Genomic DNA, 21,185 nt, shown 5'->3' with positions numbered 1-21,185 from the left:
CTGGGCATTATTAAACTTTGTTTGATGCACCCTTTTGTTGTGGCCAAGTATTTCCTGTGGGGAGACAACACACGTCTGCTCACCCCAGATAGTGTACACACACACACACACACACACACACACACACACACAATGTATATATTTGTACTCATATGATATATATCTTATATATGCATACATATATGTGTACATATATGTGTAACAATAATAAAATATCATGAATTAGGGCAGGAGTTGGAGGAAAAAGAACCATAAAAGTCCAATCTGGCAAACCTATGAATTTTATTGGGGTTACCTTTTAGGAATATGGGGAGCAAAACTGTCTCAATGGCAGCTGCATCACCAAAGCCCACATTAGTATGGGTGGCAGCTCACAAAGCTGAGAACCTGGAGCACAAAGCACAGCCCACAGTCAGTTCAGCAGCTTGGGGAGTGCCCTTGTCAGGTACCTGAGTTGGTGGTCTAAACCTCTTCTAGGCAGCTGGTCTGGTCTCAAGAGGCTTCTTTGCAACTCAGCTCCACTCTGAGAGAAGCTTTCAGCTTTTATTCGGTACTCTGGCAGGGAGAAGTTGGCCAGTTTCAGGGACTTCCTGAAGCTATTTTGAATTGTTTACCTTCCAGTTTAAAGAGCTTCCCTGTAGGATGGAATGTTTCAGTCTCTAGATACTACTTATTAAGCCTTTTCTGCTCCATGAAAGAAATCAGCTGTCCCCCAGTCTCACATCCCATTTAGGGACCTTGCTGACATTGACATTGGACCTTAGCATAACCAAGCAACATCATGTCCTCTTGTTTTATACACAAAAGTAACTTGCTATTGTCTACAGGTGAAGTGCTGAGTAGAAAGATCTTGAATAAGAGGGACTATTCTGTGCATCTCAATATTTTGTCAGCCTTTGTGGTTCATCTTGCTTAAAACCAATCATCATAATCATAAGTTATTCTTAACTTTTATGAAACAGGGATGGAGCGTTTGGGATTTTGTTTCGTTTTGTTTTGAAACAATGTTTCCTGTGATATTTTTTGTTTTGTTTTAAGACAGGGACCTGTAGAGTTCCTGGAACCCACTATGTAGACCAGGCTGGCCTTCAATTCACAGATCCGCATTGAAAGGAATGGAATCAGCAAAAGACACCCTGAAATCAAGTTCTCAGTACAAAGGAGATTTATTTGTCCCAGAGGGATAGAGGGCTGGAAATAAGAGACAGAGACAAGAGATAGAGGAAAGGGAGAGGGGGAAGGAATATCTGCCCTGGAAGAACAAAGGACTGACTTGATAGAGAGGAGACAGACGTGGCACATGGACAAATGGCAGTTTATACAGATAAAGGGTCCCCTGTGTTAGGACGAGGTGTTTGATTTTAATTGGCCTGGACTCCAATACTATGATAGCTGGACCTTGGTAGTCAGCCTCAGGGGGAGGAAGTGGCCAAGTAAGGGAAGAGACTTCAGTACTAATTTAGGAATGCAATCTAAAGGTTTTTAGCAAGGCAGAGAGAATGGAGGAAGGGCAAGGTCTTGCCATAGCCTGTTTGCCATGCTCCGGCTGCCTAGGATCCCTTCACTATGTGCGTTTTCTTCATTTTTGGGTATTTGTTTTTGAGGCAGTATCACATGTAGCTTGGGATGGCCTTGAACTTGCTGTGAAGCCAACACTTAAATCTCAAAGGTTGTCATCTTACAGATACGGGCCACTTTCTTTAAACAGAATATAGCATTGCTGTGTAGGAGACTTCATCCTGAGCTATGCTAGTAAAGAATCTTTAGGTTGGTGCGGATTGGCCTCTTGTTTGCCTTTGGTCTTTTCTTCTCCTTCTTTCTGGGGATTGAGCTCAAAATTCTCTTGTCTATGAGGCATTGTCACTGAAATATATATATGCAGAAACATGAAAATTATATTAACTTTGCTATTAATTTCTTTTAAAATATGGCAAGATTTGAGTGACGGTTGCTTTGAACCCCTACATGATTTCCTTAATTCCAAAACAATATTGTTTTCAAGCAATTACCTTCAGAATTCACAACAGAGTACAGTCTCTGCAACTGTGATCCTAAATTAAAAGTAGTTGTTTTATAAACATAGAGTAGTTCAAGCCAGCAAAGGATTCAACTAGGCACTCAAAAAGGATGGCGGGGAGTGGGGGGGACTATTATTAGCCTGTGGCTGGGCCCCTTAGCTCGTGCTTAGAGGGGCCTGGCCCTGCCTAGAGACTTTCTAATCTTCTGTGAAGTTGAGTGCGTTCACTGAGGCAAAGAAACACAGCTCCAGCTTTTTAAACAAGGCAGTTTGACAAGTTTGCCTCTTATTTAAAGAGCAAGCAGCCTTAATGAATGATTTTATAAAAGCACAACTTCAGCAAACTTACATTCTAATTGATTCAGCAGTATATTCTGTTTTCCTTATTTTCCTATAGTGTCTAGGAGAAACCAGTTAGTAAGCTATCTATCTTAACATCATTGACTCACACTAAGGCAGAGCCCCACAGCTTAATTTATTTCTATGTAATTTAATATTTTTCTTAAGGGAACCCCTGCAGGTGTCTTGGCAGGCAGGGAAGCAAACTACATCAAATTTCTAGAGTCTGGTGCCAGACAGTTTATATAGAATTTGGGGAAAAGTTTCCAAGCAACCATCATTCCAGCTTCAGGTGCACATTAAAGCTTAAGCTGTGACTACATAGAAACTCCTTTGCAAACTACATGTGGCCTTGAAGGGGGGTTCTACAGCTAAAAGGCCTAAGATCTAGTGTGGTCTTTGACTGATAGCATAGAGGTCAGCAGGCCATAAAATACATGTGACATGTCTTCTGAGGATGACTCCTGTTAACTGGGAGCTAAAGATAAAGACCTAGGGAGGGAGAGTCTGGGACAACATTCTGGGGGATTTGGGTAAAGTCTGCCTCTACAGATAGCAAAAGGTCACCAGGTAGTTAACAGTGTCCACTCCCAGCCTTCTAGGCAGAAAACAGATATTCCCTCCTTTGAGGAAACACCCCTGCGTGATTAACATTCCTGGTATCCATTATGATCTCTGGGTACAAGAACCTTTGTGCCCCCAACATTTCCTAAGTAAACTCATTAGTAAATCTGTTCTAATCATATTTTAAGTTTGTTAACATTTTTTCTCCTTTCCAGCTACTTGGCTGTTTATTTCAAGACCCTTCCCCCATTTTCATATGTATTGAGGGTGTGTATATATGTGTGTGTGTTTGCATGTGTATGGACACCTGATGTTTGCTGGTGCTCAGGTATGTGAGTCCACGCGTGTGGAGGCCTGAGGTTAATGGTCAGGGATCATCCTCCATTGCTCTTGTACTTTATTCCTGAGGCAGAGTCTCAGTTAAACCCAGAGCTGGCGATTTGTCCAGTATTGCTAGCCAGTCACTCGGGATCCTGTCTCCACTTTCCTAGGCTGGAATTACAGGTGGGTTTCCATACCTCCCTGCATTTCTGTCAGGGCTGGGGATCTGAACTCTGGTTCTCCTGCTTATGCAGCAAGTGCTTTACCCTCCAGGCCATTTAGAGCAGTACACTAATCCTTGTCTTTTGCTTCTCTATTCTGGTATGGGGAACAATTGCCAGTTCAGACACCGAGATCAGAGTAACACACTCACAGAGCAGAACTTGTTCCCAGTCACAGTTTTGTTTCATGTTGACTATAAGTTCTAGCAGTAGTCTACTCCCTGGTCCTATCCCTTTTAGGTCAGCATATTGCTTTTGCTGTGTGATATATTTCTTTTAAAAACATATTCTTTAAAATGTACTTACTCTCCAAGTTTTGTTTAACTGAATTACTGTTTCTTACGTCTTCTCATCTAGAAAATTAAATAGGACTTGGAGATAAAACTTTGATAAACATTTTGGCCTAATTTAGATATTAAAATAGCCAATTTGAATACTTGAAAAATCTGCCATTAATTTTAGATATTCTGTCCGTTTCATTTCATTTTCAGAATAATTGAAGTAAATCAAAATCAAAAGCAGGTGGAACAGGATATTAAAGTTGCCATCTTTACGTTGATGGTGGAGATAAACAAGAAAGGGAAAGCCCTGCTGCACCAGCTTGAGGTGAGTCAGGGCAGTGCCTCGGGACTACCTCTCAACATGCTTGCCTTTGCCAGATGCTGCATTGTGGCCACCTGCTTGTAGCCCTATCATACCCCAGGATGTCTTGATCCCCCAGTTACTCTACAGCACTTAACAGAAAGCCGTACTAGGGATCTCTGTGAAGGTTGATCAGTCAGTCATCTTAGACATTCACTGAAGTGACAGCCATTGTATCACCAAGGGGACAATAGAGTTGAGCAGAATTTTCTAGAAAGATGAGCTGCGAGAGATATTTAGTTTTCAAATACAGTCTTGCAATGTGTAATGATGTTCCTATCAATAGCAAGCAGTAATAGTGATCTCTTAAGATTATATAGTATGTCACCTCATGGCCATATGTCTTTGTTGATATAGGAATAGTCTGTGATGCTTGCACAATGATAAAACACCAAATGATATATTTACTACAGCCCGTTGTTAGTAGTGCATGGCATTTAATTAATCTTCTGAGAAATTAGGTAAAGCAGGTGTAGTAGTTTATGCCTCTAATTCCAGCTTCTAGAAGGCAGAGGCAGGTTGGGATTTCTGTGAGTTCCAGGCTAGCCAGGCCTCCATACTGAGACTGTTGACGCAAAGCAGCAACAAAAATAAAATAGATAGGGATAATGTTTCTCTTACCCTCAATATTGTATAATCTTCATTTTTTTTCCTGCATTTTTTCCATGTGTAGCCCAGGCTAACCTTGAACTCAAAATCCTCCTGCCACAGCCTCCTGGATGCTGGGTTCCAAGCCATTACCACCATACCCAGCTGCATTTTATAGTCTTAATTTTGAAAGCAACATTTAGGGAGTATATGCTCAAGACAGGATGGCTTATAATTACAGGTAGAACAGTTTTAAAGCAGACTATCTTGACCATTTTTCTTTTCTTGTCTAGAGAGTGCTAGTATGCAAAGAATTGAAATACAGACAACTAGGAAAACAATCTAGTTCATCTTTAATTCATAGTTGACCAGTTCTTAAGATCTCTATCAGAAAGTCCTGTCCCTGCTCGGAAAACATGGCTGTTCATAATTCTGTTATTATGGAAATAGTTAGGAAGTGCCTTGGATAGAAGGAATCAGTGCCGGTTATGGTAACTGTGTTTTCAAGGTTCTGTAGTTGTTGTTTTAAAAATGGGCACATTTAAGTAGAGTTTGATGTTTTCAGTTTTTGACACACATCACTTTAACCATACTCTAGAGTAGTGTCTTGGCTTTGTCCACTTGAAGAAGGTTAAAAAAAATCAAGGACGAGACTCTAGAATCTATAAAAATTTACTTGGCCGTCAGTGTTAGTTTTGATAAACTTCAACATGAAAATTTCATAGTACCTGTTGAATATACTTCAAGTCCTTGTGCCCATTCTTCTGGTTCAGAATTTACCTGTCAGCAGATAAATGGAGCCAGTTTTATTTGCTACCTCAAGAAATCAAGATACCAGAGTTTCTTATTTTCGATTTCCAGTCCTCTCAAAAGTCTTCAAAAAGTTCTTCTCCCATCCAAAGATGCACTGCACTTTACAGAGGTCAACTGCAGCTGCTAGGTAAATTGTCTTCAGTCTGAGTCAGACTGAAAGTAGATGTGACAAAGCCATCAGCTGTTAGCAGTGCCTCTGGTAGCTCAGCAGTGCAGCTGTGTGCATTGTCCAAACAGAACTGACATGAGCAGTGAGTGAAAGTTCAGTTCCAGTTTTCTAATTGCTCTAAGTTAATGGAAAGCCTTGTTATCTCCTTCTCTCCTAGGTATGGATGGGGTTTGTGTGTGTGTTTTTTATTTTTAATAACCCCAGTACAATGCCTTCCATTTCTGATGGCTGTCTGTTTTCTAAGTATATATTTTCTATGAAGAAAGTCTATATTCTGACCCGATTTGGGGGGGGGGGGGAAGGGGTCATTGAACCCATTATTCTGGGTTTTTTTAATGATTATTTATTATGTATACAGTATTCTGCCTACACACTAGAAGAGGGCACCAGATCAAATTACAGATGGTTGTGAACCACCATTTAGTTACTGGGAATTGAACTCAGGAACTCCTGAAGAACGGACAGTGCTCTTAACCTCTGAGCCATCTCTCTAGCCCCCCCCCCCCCATTATTCTGTTTTTATGTAGTGCCTCTGAGAATGCATAACAATACTTATCTACTAGCTCCTCTATTAACTCTCAAGACAAATAATTGATTTGTTTTTGTTTTTTTTTTAAATACCAAGTATAACGTAAGTTTCAGCTACCACCTGGTAGCTGATTCTTGGTACAAACTAAGTACAATTAGAGCTAGAATCTCTAAAAAAGTAGAACTCTGAATTGGCTAAATCATATGATGAACTAGTAAGTTGAGTAGATAGTTGGATAATATGTCCATTGTATGTTTTGAATTTAACATTTACAACATTATCCATGTCTGTTTTTTGTTTAATTTAGCAAGATTCCTACACAGAGACCAATATAAAACAAGACCTGTAGGCAAAAGGTGGAAAGAATACAAGGGCTGTACTTTGATTCCATTCAGAGTGATCCTTTGTATTATGCAGCAAAATGCTTCCAATCATTTTTGATTACTGCCAGTTGAATGAATATAGAGTGGTTCTTATTCTGAGTTGATTATCTGAAAATAACCATTAAAATGAATGGGTGGTATAGAGACTAATTCTGAAATTATTTTCTTTGCAGAGTCTTGCAAAGGACCATAGAATGAAACTTATACAACAACAGCAGGAAGTGGCTGGACTTTCCAAGCAGTTAGAGCATGTCATGCATTTTTCTAAATGGGCTGTTTCCAGTGGCAGCAGTACAGCATTGCTTTACAGCAAGCGGCTGGTAAGATGGAATAAGCACAGTGTGTGTGTGTGTGTGTGTGTGTGTGTGTGTGTGTGTGAGTGAGAGAGAGAGAGAGAGAGAGAGAGAGAGAGAGAGAGAGAGAACACCAACCAAGTGGTGATGGCATGCTCCTTTAATCCCAAAGGCAGACAGATCCCTGTGAGTTCGAGGCAAGCATGGGTTACAGAGCTTGTTCCAGGTCAGCAAGGGCTATACAAACCCTGTCTTGAGGGGAGGAGGGGTACAGAGGAGGAAGGAAGGGTCCCTGTCTTAATCCAGCTCTGGGAGAGATTGAGGTAGGCTACCCTGGTCTACTTAGTGAGAGTTCCAGACCTACCAGAGCTGTATAGTGAAACTTTGTCTACAAATACACACACACACACACACACACACACACACACACACACACACAGATAAGCTCTTCCCCCTCAAAAAAAAAAAAAAAAAAAAAACCAGCAACACATTGATAGTTGTCTTTTTACCCTTAATTGCTTTTTACGAGTTGACCAAAATATTTGATTTTATAAAATATTTTTACCTGAAATAGATTTGGTGTAATCTCAATTTTAATCTCCTGTTACCACTTCTGTTTGTTTTTTCCACCCTTTGTGGCAAATGAACCCAGTGTACTAATAAATACCAAAAGTAAACATTTCCTGTCACCAACAGCATGCCACAATCCAATTCTAAGCATTTCTCTGTTGAATATTCACACCATTCCTAGATGTGCCCAGTCATTTCAGTGGACAGATGATGAGAGGCACATAGCATGCCAACACTGTCCTGTGAGGAACTGTGACCAAGCCTTCCTCCCCATTGACTCTGTGATAACCTGTCACACTGCAGCAGGTGCTGCTGGATATTGGACAGCATCTCACAAGGGTGATTTAGGATTTGGTGAACTTACTTAAAGTATTGCCACTGTACCTGCAGCACTTACTTTGTCTGGTGAGTTTGGCAGGGCCAAGCTCCTTCTCCATTGAGCTTCCAGGGCTGCTTATATTGTTGGTCTCAACTTTGGTTTGAATAGCAAGACTGTGGCTTACAAAGTCAACAGATACTTATATTCTTAAGTATTAAGACTCTACATCCTTTGTCCTTTATTCTTTGTGGCATCAATCAAGTGGCAGAGATAGTACATATGTGTTATATAAGTTTTACTTATTTAAATTAATAATTAAGTACTTTAAATTATAAACATTTTTATAATTTAAAGGCAGGTCTCTCAAAGTGTGGCTGAATGCTATTATAATTCTAATTTATAAGCATTTCTAAATTATTCCTGATGATGAATTGTTTTGTTTTACATTTCTTTCTTTCATGATTAACAGTGATGTAGTTGTTTTTACTGTTTCTTTAAGCAAAAAATAATCTATATAGACACATTTGTAATTAATTTTTTTTGAAAATCAGTCTTTGACCTTCTTCAGCATTATCGGCCTTTTTCTACTGCTGGTACTCTGTTCTACATATTTGACTTTTTGTTGTGTTGAGAATAGATATGAGATAATAAAGCAATTCTATCTTATGCTAATTTCAATTACAATGATATTACTAAGCATAGCCTACTATTTTATTCTTGTTTCAAATGGCAGGAATTTTGTCGTTGTTATTGTTTTTTGTTTTGTTTTCTTTTTGCTAAATACCATTCCATTGTATATGAGATTGAAATATGAAGGTATGTAGATCTGTAACTATGTCTATCACTGTCCGTCAGTAGACACAGAGGTATATAGATCTGTATATACATGTACCAATCAGTGGACATACAAGTTGTTTTTTTTTCTTTATCATCATGAAAAATACAGTAGACATGGAAGGCCAAAAATTTCTGCCATGTTTTTCAGTTCTTTGGGAACATATTTAATTAGAGAGCTTGCTAGGGCATATAGTACTAGTTTTAATTGTTTGAAGACTGACCATACAATGTTCCATAATGGTTATACTAGTTTACATTCCCACTAATCTCTAACCCTCACCAGCACTTTGACCATTGTTCAGTGAACAGCCATAGTTAATAATGTGTGAATCCTTGTGGTTTTGATTTGCATTTAATTTGTTGGTTTGTGGGGTTGGGCACCTGTTCATAGACCTATTGGACAGTTTTAAAGACTTTTTTTTTTTTTTTTTAATAATTGTGTTTGAATGTAGGGATATGCACATGTGTGCAGGTACTGTGGAAGCCAGGGGCATCAGATCCCCTGGAGCTGGAATTATAGGCCATGTGAGCCACCCAACATAGGTACTACTAAATAGTCTTCTGAAAGAGCAGCAAATCTTCTCGACTGCTGAGTCATCTCTCCAACCCCATTTGGGAAAATGTCTATTCTTTTGTGGTGGGTGTGTGTCTGTCTGCCTGCCTGCCTGCCTGTCTGTCTGTCTGTCTGTCTGTGTTTTGCAAACTTTCCCTCCTAATCAGGGAAACCTTTTTGCTTTATTATGTTTTTGACTGTGCAGAAGTATTTTAGTATGGTTTAACCTTGTTTACTTTATGTCTTCTAATTTAGTTAGTTCATCTTTTCATAATCAGAGAAAGAGACAGAAACTGGCTAAGTCCCATTCAGAAGTCCAATCACGAAATACTATGTTTTGTAATATTTAAACTTCACCTTACTTTTCTTAGAATTTCTCTTGTCATCTGTTAAACTTTTAAATCTGTGTATTTAGAAAGAAGGCAGGAAAATTATGTTAGTAGAGACTATATGAAAAGAAAGCAGTCATTTGTGATGGCAGTGGGTATTTCTTTACTGCCAATGGTTAGGAAAGTGTGAAGGAGCAAGTATGACAGGTGATTGGGTCTCCTGCCCTCCTCCTCCTCCTCCTCCTCCTCCTCCTCCTCCTCCTCCTCCCCCTCCCCCCATCTCAACAATCAAGGACTCCTTTCCCTTGAATGTCTTATCTCTGGCCCCACTACCAGCTCCCTACTAAGCCTCAGTACTCAGAACATGGTGCTCTTCTGATGATTTATCATAGTGTTTATCTTTCTATCCACCTCTACTAACCACTGCCACCATGGTTGGTTCTCCTGGCTTGGGCTCTGAAGGCACACATTTTAAAAAAACTGATCCCCAAGGGGTTTTTGTTTGTTTGATGTTTGGGTTTTTGTGTGTGTTTGTTTGGTTGGTTGGGGTTTTTTTGTTTGTTTTGAGACAGCATTTCTCTGTGTAGCTTTGGAACCTGTATTGGAACTCACTCTATAGGCCAGGTTGGCCTTGAACTCATAGAAATCCACCTGTCTGCCTCCCAAGTGTTGGGATTGAAGATGTGCACCACCACCCGGCCTATCCCTGAGTTTTTAATGAATCGATACATTAAAAAGGGAAAAACTCTAGTTTTTAAAAAGCCACTCAAATAAAAAGACTTTAAGGACAGAACTTGGTGTGTCGCTCAGTGCTTAACAGTAGAGGAGCTCAATGAAAGATCAACGGTGAACGCCTGACAGAAGCTACAGATGACCAGGCTCTCTGTAGGAATGATTTTCAGAAGTACTGACATTAATTTTAAAGTCTGTTTAAACCTCAATAGAAAAGTCATAGCATATTGAATTTCTGTGTCAAAAAGCTGTTTTGGATCAGCAGGTTATGGCTGCCAAGCCTGATGTCCTGAGTTTAGTCCCCAGGACCCACATGGTAGAAGGACAGAACCAGTACAATACAAGTTGTCCTCTGACCTCCACACATGATGTATATATGCATACGAGCACATAGGTAACTCAGCATACAAATATAGTGTTTATATGTTTATAATATAGTAATTGTTAAAAGGAGCTATTTGTAGACCCAGGGCTGGCTTGATGGTAAGGTATTTGCCTGTTGGGTATAAGGCCTTAGATTTACTCCGTGGCACCTCCACCACCCACCCACCCCACCAAAAACCCAAACTTTCTGCTACTTTTTGTATTTACAAAAAACTTGTTATTCCTTATTATGTTGAATAGTTAGATTTTTTTTCAATGTCAATACAGCTTGAGTCCATTTTAAGTTCTTAGGTCTGAAGAGATGAACAGGTAGACTTAAGGAACCTTCAGTTATCCTTCATACTATCTACGCCTAGGTTATCTAAAGCACATCAGGAGCTTTGTCAAGTTTAACAGCTCACTGTTTAGATAGATAATAAAGCAGGTAAAAATCCTAAGCATTTAACACAGGACAAGGAGCCAAGTTTGACCATATCTGATAGTAAGTACTCTTAGACCTTTCTGTTATCTGTTCAGCAAATATGTAAATAGATACTTGATTTCTGAGGTATAAATAAAATCTCAATATTAAATAGAAAGGATTTACAACTTAGCTTGGAAGTAGTTATAGCCAAGGAATATGTCTTATAATTCCTTTTAATTACAGTTGCTTACCCTTAAGGAGTACTCAGAAAATTATTTTTCTTTATATGTATGTTTTTGGGTGCCCACAGAGGCCAGAAGAGAGCATCCAACCTTTGGAGCTGGAGTTACAAGTGACTGTGAGTCCTCCAACATGGGTACTGGGAAGGGAACCCAGGTCCTCTGGAAGAGCAGCAATCACTCTTAACCCCTGTAGTCATCCTTCCAGCTCCAGTACTCATATTCTGCTGGGCGGTGGTGGCGCACGCCTGTAATCCCAGCACTCGGGAGGCAGAGCCAGGTGGATCTCTGTGAGTTCGAGGCCAGCCTGGGCTACAGAGTGAGTTCCAGGATAGGCGCAAAGCTACAGAGAAACCCTGTCGGAGGGGGGAGAGCCAGTATTCATATTCTTATTTGTTTTTCTTACAAGAAATCCTTAAGTTCTCCACATTTGATATTGAAACTACTAGGTCTGTATAATGTGTCTCTGAGAGAAAAAAAATAAATTTTTTATAAATGAAAATTCCTGTGTCTGGAACTATCAGTATTATAAATAGAGACATAGTATAACAAGGACGGGGAACCACCCAGAAGAAGCATGGACCAATAGTCAGAGCTGTGACAAAGTATCCAAAAGTTTGGACAGTTTTGGTTCACAGATCCACCAAAATTTCAGGCACATTGGCAGCAACTCAGAAGCAGAACTAGAAATAGGTATGACTTCCTTCTACCAGCCAGGCTCCACAGCCTTCCAAATAGCACCATTGTTAGAGGCCTAATGTCAGCAACACCAGCCTGTGCAGGTACATTTCAGGACCAAACTATGATGGAATAACAGAAATCCTGTGAGATGAGGATGACTGTCTTGGATTTGGTTGAATTTGTCAAATAAACAAATACAACTATGGAATTAGTAAATATAAGTGTATTGAAGGTGGTAATGTTATTTGGTCTTCTGTGAACACATTTGGAAAGCTAGAAACAAGGCTAGGGAGTGTTCCAAGTTGTGTTGCATTAGAGGGAGTCATGAAGTACAGAGTTTTCTGCATACATAGTCACAGATGCACAATTCTGTATGTTTGTGTGCTGTCCATGGTTGAGCAAACCACTCTCCTGGTTTCCAAGTACTTAGGAAGAAAAAGGAAGTATGGAGTGTACGGAGTATCTTGCTGTACCAGAAACTAGACAGTACTCAGAATGGAGGGAATGTGTCAGAGGAACCAGGCCAAGTGTTTGGCCTGATGGAAGCCTAAATCAGGTGCTTTTAGTTTAGAATCTGATTATATTAGATCTTTGCCTTATTTTAGGTCACACTGGAGCACATATAGGACCTTGTGTCTACATCACATTTATTCTCAGAGAAGATCAATAATGTGTGTGGGAGGGGTTGAGTGGATGCTGGAGGAAATAATTATTAACAGTTGAAGATTCTGGGTGAAGGGAATGGAGGGGGTTCTTCTTACTGTTGTAGCAAACTTTAACAATTTTTAAATTAGCTGGACGGTGGTGGCACATGCCTTTAATCCCAGCACTGGGGAGGCAGAGGCAGGCAGATCTCTGTGAGTTCAAGGCCAGCCTGGTCTCTAAATCGAGTTCCAGGAAAGGCGCAGAGCTACACAGAGAAACTCTGTCTCGAAAAAAAATAATAATAATAATTATATCAACAGAAGTTATTAAGTGACTTTGTAGTATTGGACATGTTGGAACCCTTTTATACTGGTGGTGACTGTAAATTAGTACAGTTGTCATTAAAAAGCAGTGTACATGTTCTTCAAAAAGGGTAAAAGTAGAACTATTAATACAATCTAGTAATCTGGCTTTTGGATATATATCCAAAACAGATGAAGTTAATATATTGTAAGTTACCTGCAATCCAATGTTTATAACAAGTACTATTCATCATAGAGAACAAAAGCTTATTCAGTCCATGGTTCTGGGGTCTGGAGTGTAGTGTGCATACTAGAATGTGGTATTCAGGGGCCTGCGTGTGATGAAGGCCTTTTGTGTTGGTAGAGAGTGCAATGTTCCAAGGTAGGAAAAGGCATCCCTTAGCAACAAGGCTTCCTTCACGGTCCCACTGTCAAGTCCTACAATCAAGGGGCATTGGTTCTATTAGTCAAACCTACAGTACTTGATGACTTACTGATGAATTCAATCTCAGCATGCATTGGTGAGAGTTTTCATATGAACCATAGCAGACTGTCTGTTGTCTAGGATGAACCTGGAGAGCATTTTCTATGGGATGTGAGAGGCAGAGAGGACACCTCCTACACTACCTCACTGTATGCAGAGCATGGCTGCAGAGGTGTTCAAAGAATGAGTAAACTACGTAGCAAATCAGTGTACTGGTACAAGCTGCTGAAATTAGATTTTATCTTCCTAAGAAAATATGTAAGGTTAGCCCAGTTTAGTTCATAAAAGTACACATTGAACTACATGATACTTTTTTCAGTGGTTGTGTGTGTTTGTGGCTCAGGTTGGCCTTCAGTTTACTATGTAGTCTGAATTTCTCATCTTCCTGCCTCCACCTCTTAAATGCAGGGATGAGGTATGTATGAGCACACCCAGTTTATATGGTACTGAGGATTGAACCCACAACTTCTGTATACTAGGCAAGCTCTCTACTAATAGCCTTCATTTTTATTATTAAATAAATATTTATTACATCTTTAAAAAATGATAAAACTTGTGAGAACATCGGGCACTGCAAAGTTGGGTTAACATTTCATGAGTATGAATTATAGTCATAATTGTTAAAGAGTAAGAAAAAGTAAGAAACGGAGAAGAACATGAGAAGGTTCATTGTGTTATGTGCTCTTAACACAGTGCACAGTCTCCAAAGTACGCTCATACATCTTGTCAAAATTTATTATAGTTATTTGAGGTTTTATAGTCATGTGGAGAAAATTTACTTATTTAACAATTAGTTATTCAATATTTCCAGCTGCCAGACAACATTCTGAGTGTCAAGGGACAACAGCTAAAATCAGATTCTGCCCTTAGAGCTCCATTTTGGTTTTACAAATAGGAAGTAGCAAAACTTAGAGACTGTTGAGGGTGGTCACGAGAGCACAAGTGACTCCAGGTCTGGATGCAGGAAAGCTGCGGCCAGCTGCTTGATGGAGGGAGTGCTCAGAAGTGCAGTGCTGCACAGCAGCCAAGGAGGCCAGAGGCTGCACTCCAGAGCCCTGCAGAGGAAAGAGCTGTGCATGGTGATGAGGCAACAGGGCAGAGGGTGAGCAAATTAGAAAAGAAGAAAGAGGCTTACTCCGACAGTTAGCACAGAAATGTATGTCCAGCGTGAAAACAGCCTGATCTAGCTTGTCTGGGTTTGTGTAGCAGGCTGGTGTTGCAGAAGCACTGTCTCCCACTGTATAATTATGCTGCTTTAATTCGGAGCCATGCTAAGAAGGCACGCTTAAGCTTACTGTTTTAGAAAACAGATCGCTTTATTTTTCTTTTAACTACAAATATTGTCAGGCTACCCTGTCAGAACACACTCCCCACCCACCCCCCAAAACAATGATTCTAATGAGAGGGAAGGGGATGTGTTGCTAGCGTTTTTCTGGTCTTGCCTGGCCCACGGTCAGGACAAATCTTCTCACCCACCAGTCCCACAGCTGCTCAGACCCAACCAAGTAAACACACAGAGACTTATATTGTTTATAAACTGTATGGCCATGGCAGGCTTCTTGCTAACTATTCTTAAATGTTTTTTTAAAAGATTTATTTTTTTATCATGTACACAGAAGAGGGCACCATATCTCATTACAGATGCTTGTGAGCCACTATGTGGTGCTGGGAATTGAACTCAGGACCTCTGGAAGAGCAGTCAGTGCACTTAACTTCTGAGCCATCTCTCCAGGCCCCTGTTCTTATATCTTAAATCAACCCATTTCTATTAATCTATAAGTTGCCACATAGCTCGTGGCTTTCTGGTATCTTAACATCTTCTCATGGTGGTGGCTGGCAGGTCTCTCTCTCTGCCTCAGCCTTCCACTTCCCAGAATTCTCTTCTCTGCTTGTCCCGCCTGTCCTTCCTGCCTGGCTACTGGCCAGTCAGTGTTTTATTTATTAACCAATCAGAGCAACACATTTCACATACAGAACATCCCATAGCAGGGATGGAGCACCCTTCCAGCCATCTGAAGAGTTCAGGAAACTGAGCCCAGTGTGTGAGTGCACATAGGATGAACCTTGGGAAGCAGTAGTTACTATGGGTAGTAGACAGTGTAGAAAGAACCTTTGCTGCTTCTCCATGGGTTAGGTAAGTTGCCCTGCCCTATAAGTGGGTTTCACAAAGTGCATCCAAGAACCAGCTGTGTACCTGTGCTGAGCATCAGCCTGGCCCTGGGAACATGTCAAACTAAACTGTCTGGAATAAACTTAACTTTGCTCTCTGTTCCTCACTACTTTGTACTGGTGAGCAGGACATCTAAGAACTGTTCAACTAACTTTGGTCCTGAACCACTCACTCCCGCTGTCCTGAACCACTCCCGCTATCTCTCTATTGTTCCTCTTTTGGTAATTAAAAGATTTAAATTTTTCTACACAGATTCTGTACTTACTTTATTTCCACTCCTTTGGCTTTTACTATGCCCATCCCTCAAATTCATGGTTATTTCTTTCTTTTTTTTTTTGAGCTGAGTGTTGAACTCTACCACTGAGTTAAATCTCCAACCCCGTTATTTCTTTATTATTCACACACACACACACACACACACACACACACACACACACACACACAAAACACCTAAGTCCATTTAGCATTGCTCATATATATGTAGATATCTTTTGGGCTGGCACTTTGGATTAGATAATCTGTTGGGGAGCTCGTCCTTGATGAAAACTGGTACTCTCTTTCTCAGCAGCCATTGATTGCTTGTAACTCTTCATCTAGAGGTGAGGCTTTGTGGAATTTTCTCTATCCATATTGGCACGTCAACTGTTACTGACATTGGGCAGTCTTACTGAGGGAACCATGTCTTTGGAATGTCCTGGTGCTTCTGTCATGTCTAGAAGAGTCTGTCAGCAGGCATTTGGGTCCACAGGTAGTTGGCTGGGTTGACAGTACCAGCCATGAACTCTTTCCTGTGGAGCAGGCCTGAAGTCTAAGTAGACGAGTGACATAAGTGCCACCATTGCACCGTTGGGGACATCTTGATGGGTCAGTTGTGGTTGTAGGTTTTATAGCTGGACAGCACTATTGGTTGCTTTTCTCCCTTGGCAGTATGTATCATCCTTAGGGAGGAGCTTCCATGTTAGCTCAGACTATCCTCCCCTATGTTCAAATTGTGTGGTGCCTTCAACAATAGGGTATTACCTACAAGTGCTGGGAGGTAGTCAAGGGCAATGGCAATAGCTTGTATTATTTGGGGAGTCGCTTGGGAGGACCATTCCATTAAAAATAAATGCATTAAATGCGTGTGTGTAAAGCCATCATCTGTCTTAGAGGAGAATTCCCAGTGCTAGAAATGGGAAACCTCCCCTGAAGTTGTTGAGGGGAGGGATAGGAAAGGGAACTAACAAGTGAAATGCCATGCAGCAAGTCTGCCTGAAGTGGCCGGCACAGGTGAGGTCATTGCTTGATCAGGCCCATTAAGTTCAGACAGAAAGGTTAGGCTGGGTTGCTTTGCTGAGGAAGAGTGCAGGTAACTGTGTAAACAAAAGAGGAGTTGTGAATGTGTGTAAGGAGTGATTGTATTGATTGGCTTGCTTTAAGCTGAGTGTTGGCAGGTAAAGAATAAAATAAGATGGAAGGAGAAGAAGAGTCCTCAGAGCAAAAGTTATAGGAACTACACTTGTCATGCTGGTGTTTAGGCACCAGAGTAAGCGAGCTATAAAGCCCCAGCATCCTTTTGGGTATTGAAGTTGTCAAGAATTGTAATGTTGGAAAAGAAGAAAGTAGGTGTTGAAGCTGGACGGTGGTGGCGCATGCCTCTAATCCCAGCACTCAGGAGGCAGAGGCAGACAGATCTCTGTGAGTTCGAGGCCAGCCTGGTCTACAGAGCAAGATCCAGGAAAGGCCCAAAGCTACACAGAGAAACCCTGTCCCGGAAAAAAAAAAAAAAAAAGTAGGTGTTGGAGGCTATAACATAGAGGAAAGTATATGGTGTAAGATCGCATGGGATGTCTGTTTGTAAACAGCCATAATGAGAAGTCATGAGAACCATCATACAAGCAGATCTAATTCCATTTCCTAAACAGGTTCATTTGTATTCTCTGTAATCCTCAGTTCTTAATTCTTTAATAGAATGAGATGGGGGGTGGTGGTGGAGAGATGGCTCAGCAGTTAAGAGCACTGGCTGCTCTTACAGAGGTCCTGGGTTCAAATCTCAGCACTAATGTGACAACTCACAGCTGCCATTTTAACTCTGGTTCTGGTGTACACAGATACAGGTGGGCAAAATAGCTGTGCATATAAAAGTAGTAAATCTTGACTACCACGAAGACAACAAAAAGGGGAAAGTGAGTTGATGCTTTTGGGAAGTGTCCTTTTTGGTTTTTTGTTTTGTTTTTTGAGACAGAGTTTCTCTGTAGCTTTGGAGCCTATCCTGGAACTTGCTCTGTAGACCAGGCTGGCCTCGAACTCACAGATCCACCTGCCTTTGCCTCCCAAGTGCTGGGATTACAGGAATCCGCCACCACTGCTCGGCTGTGTTCTTATTTCTAAAAATTGGGTTTGGTTTGGTTGGTTGGTTGGTTGGTTGGTTGGTTTGCTTTGTTTACTGCTCTGGTTGGTGCCATGAACCTGGGAGAGTGGGGCCGAAATATGAGGCAGATTAAAGTCTCATGCACAGTAGCCAACATTATTCAGAGCATTAGACAATTTATACTCTGAGGGTTAAGAAGCATCACATGAGTTAAGGTGTTCAGTCACAAGGACAAGCCACACATGCCAAAAAAATGGTTTTCCACTGAGGCACATGAGTAACAGCTGCTGAAGAGAACTCACTCCTATCTGCTACACCTGAGAGGAGCATGAAAACACATTCCAAGAACAGTTCTGTGTTTCGAAGAAACAGAGGTCACAAGACTTCTTGGAGTTTTCTTATAAACCTCAGAATTCTCCCAGAACCCCATTCTTGGACCATGCTCTGACAGTTTTAAATTGCTACTTTAAGATACTTTTTAGGCCAGGTGGTAGTGGCACACACCTTTAATCCTAGCACTGGGGAGGCAGAGCCAGGGAAATAAATCACTGTGAGTTCAAGGCCAGCCTGGTCTACAGAGTGAGTTCCAGGACAGGCACCAAAACTACACAGAGAAACCCTGTCTTGAAAAAACAAACAAACAAGAAACAACAACAAAATAAAAGATACTTTTTAGTTCATAACACAAAATTGTAACATTTGAACAGAAAATTTTATATAATCATCTTTCTGTTTGTTGATTTGTTTGCTTATTTATTTAGAGACAAGGTCTCTGTATAGCCCTGACAGTCCTATAATTGTATAGACCAGACTATCCTCAGCTCAAGAGATCCTCCTGTCTTTGCCTCAGGAGTGCTGGGATTATACCACCATGCCTGGCTTATATGGCCATTTTTATAACCCATATGTGATTGTTTATATACATAGCAGAAACTGTTTCAGCTATTCACTGGGCAGGTAATGCATTATTTGCTCAAGAAATATACTAATGTCTTTCTCTGCTTCCTTCTAGATTACATATCGGTTACGGCACCTTCTTCGTGCAAGGTGTGACGCTTCTCCTGTGACCAACAACACCATCCAGTTTCACTGTGATCCTAGTTTCTGGGCCCAAAATATTATCAACTTGGGTAAGCTATTATATACATTTCCTGTTTTATTTACTTATTCATTTATTTGCTTATTTTTGTTTTTTTGTTTTGTTTTGGGTTTTTTGGGTTTTTTTTTTGTTTTGTTTTCCTTCTTCTCTTTTTGGTTTTTTCGAGACAGAGTTTCTCTGTATAGCTTTGCCCCCTTTCCTGGAACTCGCTTTGTAGCCCAGGATGGCCTCAAACTCACAAAGATCCTCCTGCCTCTACCTTCCAAGTGCTGGGATTAAAAGCGTGCGCCGCCACCCCCACCCCACACTCCCCCACCCCCGGCATATGTACATTTTCTTTGTGTGACTATTTTGGTATGGAGCTTTCATTGGTCATGACATGTTACTGAACGTAACATCCCCATCCATTATCTTGCTTTACAGCCACACTCTTTCTAGTATGTCATTAATATAGTCATATGGTAACACAGATGCATGAATGTATACATACTTGTTTTCAGATGATATGAAAGTGCATTAGCTTACAGGGTATCTAAGTTAGGGATTCAGGAGTGCCCCTCCTCCCCATAGAATCCTGTTTGTATTTCGGGTTTATCTTTTGTTGTTGTTTTGTTTTGTTTTTATGTATATGGGAGTTTTGCCTGCATGTATGTTTTTGCACCATGTGTAAGTGCCCATAGAGACTGGAAGAGGACAGACACCTGATCCCCCTGGAATTGGAATTACAGAGGGTTATGAGCAGTCATTTGAGTTCTGGGAATGTAAGAGCAGTCAGTGCTCTTAACTACTGAGCCATCTCTCCAGACCCCATAATCCAGTTTGTATTGTTAGCTCTGTATCAGAATTTATTTCCTCTTGACTGTATGTGATATGGAGGCTTTGATGTTAGGGAAGGTTTTTTCCTGTGTGGTGCTATAGATCATAGCTGTGTACGTACTGTATCATTGACCCACATTGCCCATGTCAGTTAGGTTTTTGATATTTAGAATGTTTTCTAAAGAAATAACTACTTCCCGTGCTGTTTGTTATTGAACTGCCTTTGTGCCTAGGTGTTTATATGTGCATCATTATATAGGTGCCTATGGAGTCCAGAAGAACGCATTTAGTCCCTGGAGCTGAAGTTATAGGGTGGTTGTGACCTGCCTAATGTGGGTGCTAGAAACTGAACTTGAGTCTTCTGGAAGCAGCAAGAGCTTTTAACCACTCAGCCACTTCTCTAGCCCCAAGTTACCCTTTTGGTGTTGGTGTTAGTGGTGCTGGTGGAGGTGGTGGTGGTGGTGGTGGTGGTGGTGGTGGTGGTGGTGGTGGTGGTGGTAGAGGAGGTGGTGGTGGTAGTGGAGGTGGAGGTGGTGGAGGAGGTGGTGGTGGTGGAGGAGGAGGTGGTAGAGGAGGTGGTGGAGGTGGTGGTGGTGGTGGTGGGGTGGTAGTGAGTGGGTAGGGCACAGGCATAGTTCAGGCCAGTGTAAGCTAACTGGCTGTGAGGTCTGGGTAGACTTAGAACCCAGTGCCCAGCCCACAGCCTACCCAGCACAAAATCATACTATGAGATTTTCCCCTCAAAACTCGTTTTTTGCTAACTAATTTCTGACTTTGCAAGCACAAGCTTTATAGATGGCAGCACTGTGGAGGTTGGACAGCTGTATAAGTTTAAAAGCATTATTCCAGCCTCTAGTGGCTCAGTTGCTTCATCTTATGTACAGATTATTCTTTTCCTCTTTCCCTCCCTTACCCTCCCATTGTTTTAGCTTTTAGATCTTTTGTTTACCTGGTGAGGTTATAAATTGTGCAAATGCACACAAAGGGGCTGAGGGAGAGGGAGTGTGTAAGTAGTTGACAGATAACATACAGCGAAGTACTCGATCTTAAATATTAGAGCTCACTGAGTCGGAAAAATTAGCACTTGGGTAACATTGGGAAGCAGATGATCTGTGCAAGCAGTGCAGTCAGAGGTTACCACTAGGCTCTCTTGTTGGTCTTTGACATGATTGAAGATACTCCTCTTGCTCTTCAGTTTCATCACAGGGAAATGATACAAACAAAAGCTCCAAAGTTCCTTAGACATTGTTTCTCAACAAGCAATATTTCCTTTGATGGCATCTTGAGTTCCTGGATTTGTATAGACTCATCAAACATGGTGGTTCTCTCCCCCAAGACTGTATTCTATGTGAGAAAGAGAACAACAGCTGGAGAAGTCCGTGCCCTCATCACA

The 21,185-nt window shown here is 41.0% G+C and overlaps 1 protein-coding gene across 2 annotated transcripts in view; it reads left to right on the top strand.

The window, feature by feature from the left end:
- The window catches only part of Trim24 (tripartite motif containing 24), a 110,516-nt gene that overhangs the window by 65,801 nt on the left and 23,530 nt on the right, over nucleotides 1-21,185 (top strand). For both annotated transcript variants that reach the window (XM_036181155.1, XM_036181154.1), the window contains exons 6-8: nucleotides 3,954-4,068; nucleotides 6,760-6,906; nucleotides 18,890-19,007. In XM_036181155.1, the coding sequence (XP_036037048.1) occupies nucleotides 3,954-4,068; nucleotides 6,760-6,906; nucleotides 18,890-19,007 (380 nt within the window). The remainder of the gene's footprint in view (nucleotides 1-3,953; nucleotides 4,069-6,759; nucleotides 6,907-18,889; nucleotides 19,008-21,185) is intronic.

The sequence above is a fragment of the Onychomys torridus genome, chromosome 3 (assembly GCF_903995425.1).
Source record: "Onychomys torridus chromosome 3, mOncTor1.1, whole genome shotgun sequence".
NCBI classification, from domain to species: domain Eukaryota; kingdom Metazoa; phylum Chordata; class Mammalia; order Rodentia; family Cricetidae; genus Onychomys; species Onychomys torridus.
Note: the sequence above shows the minus strand (reverse complement) of the source record. Positions and strands in the feature narration are given on the sequence as shown.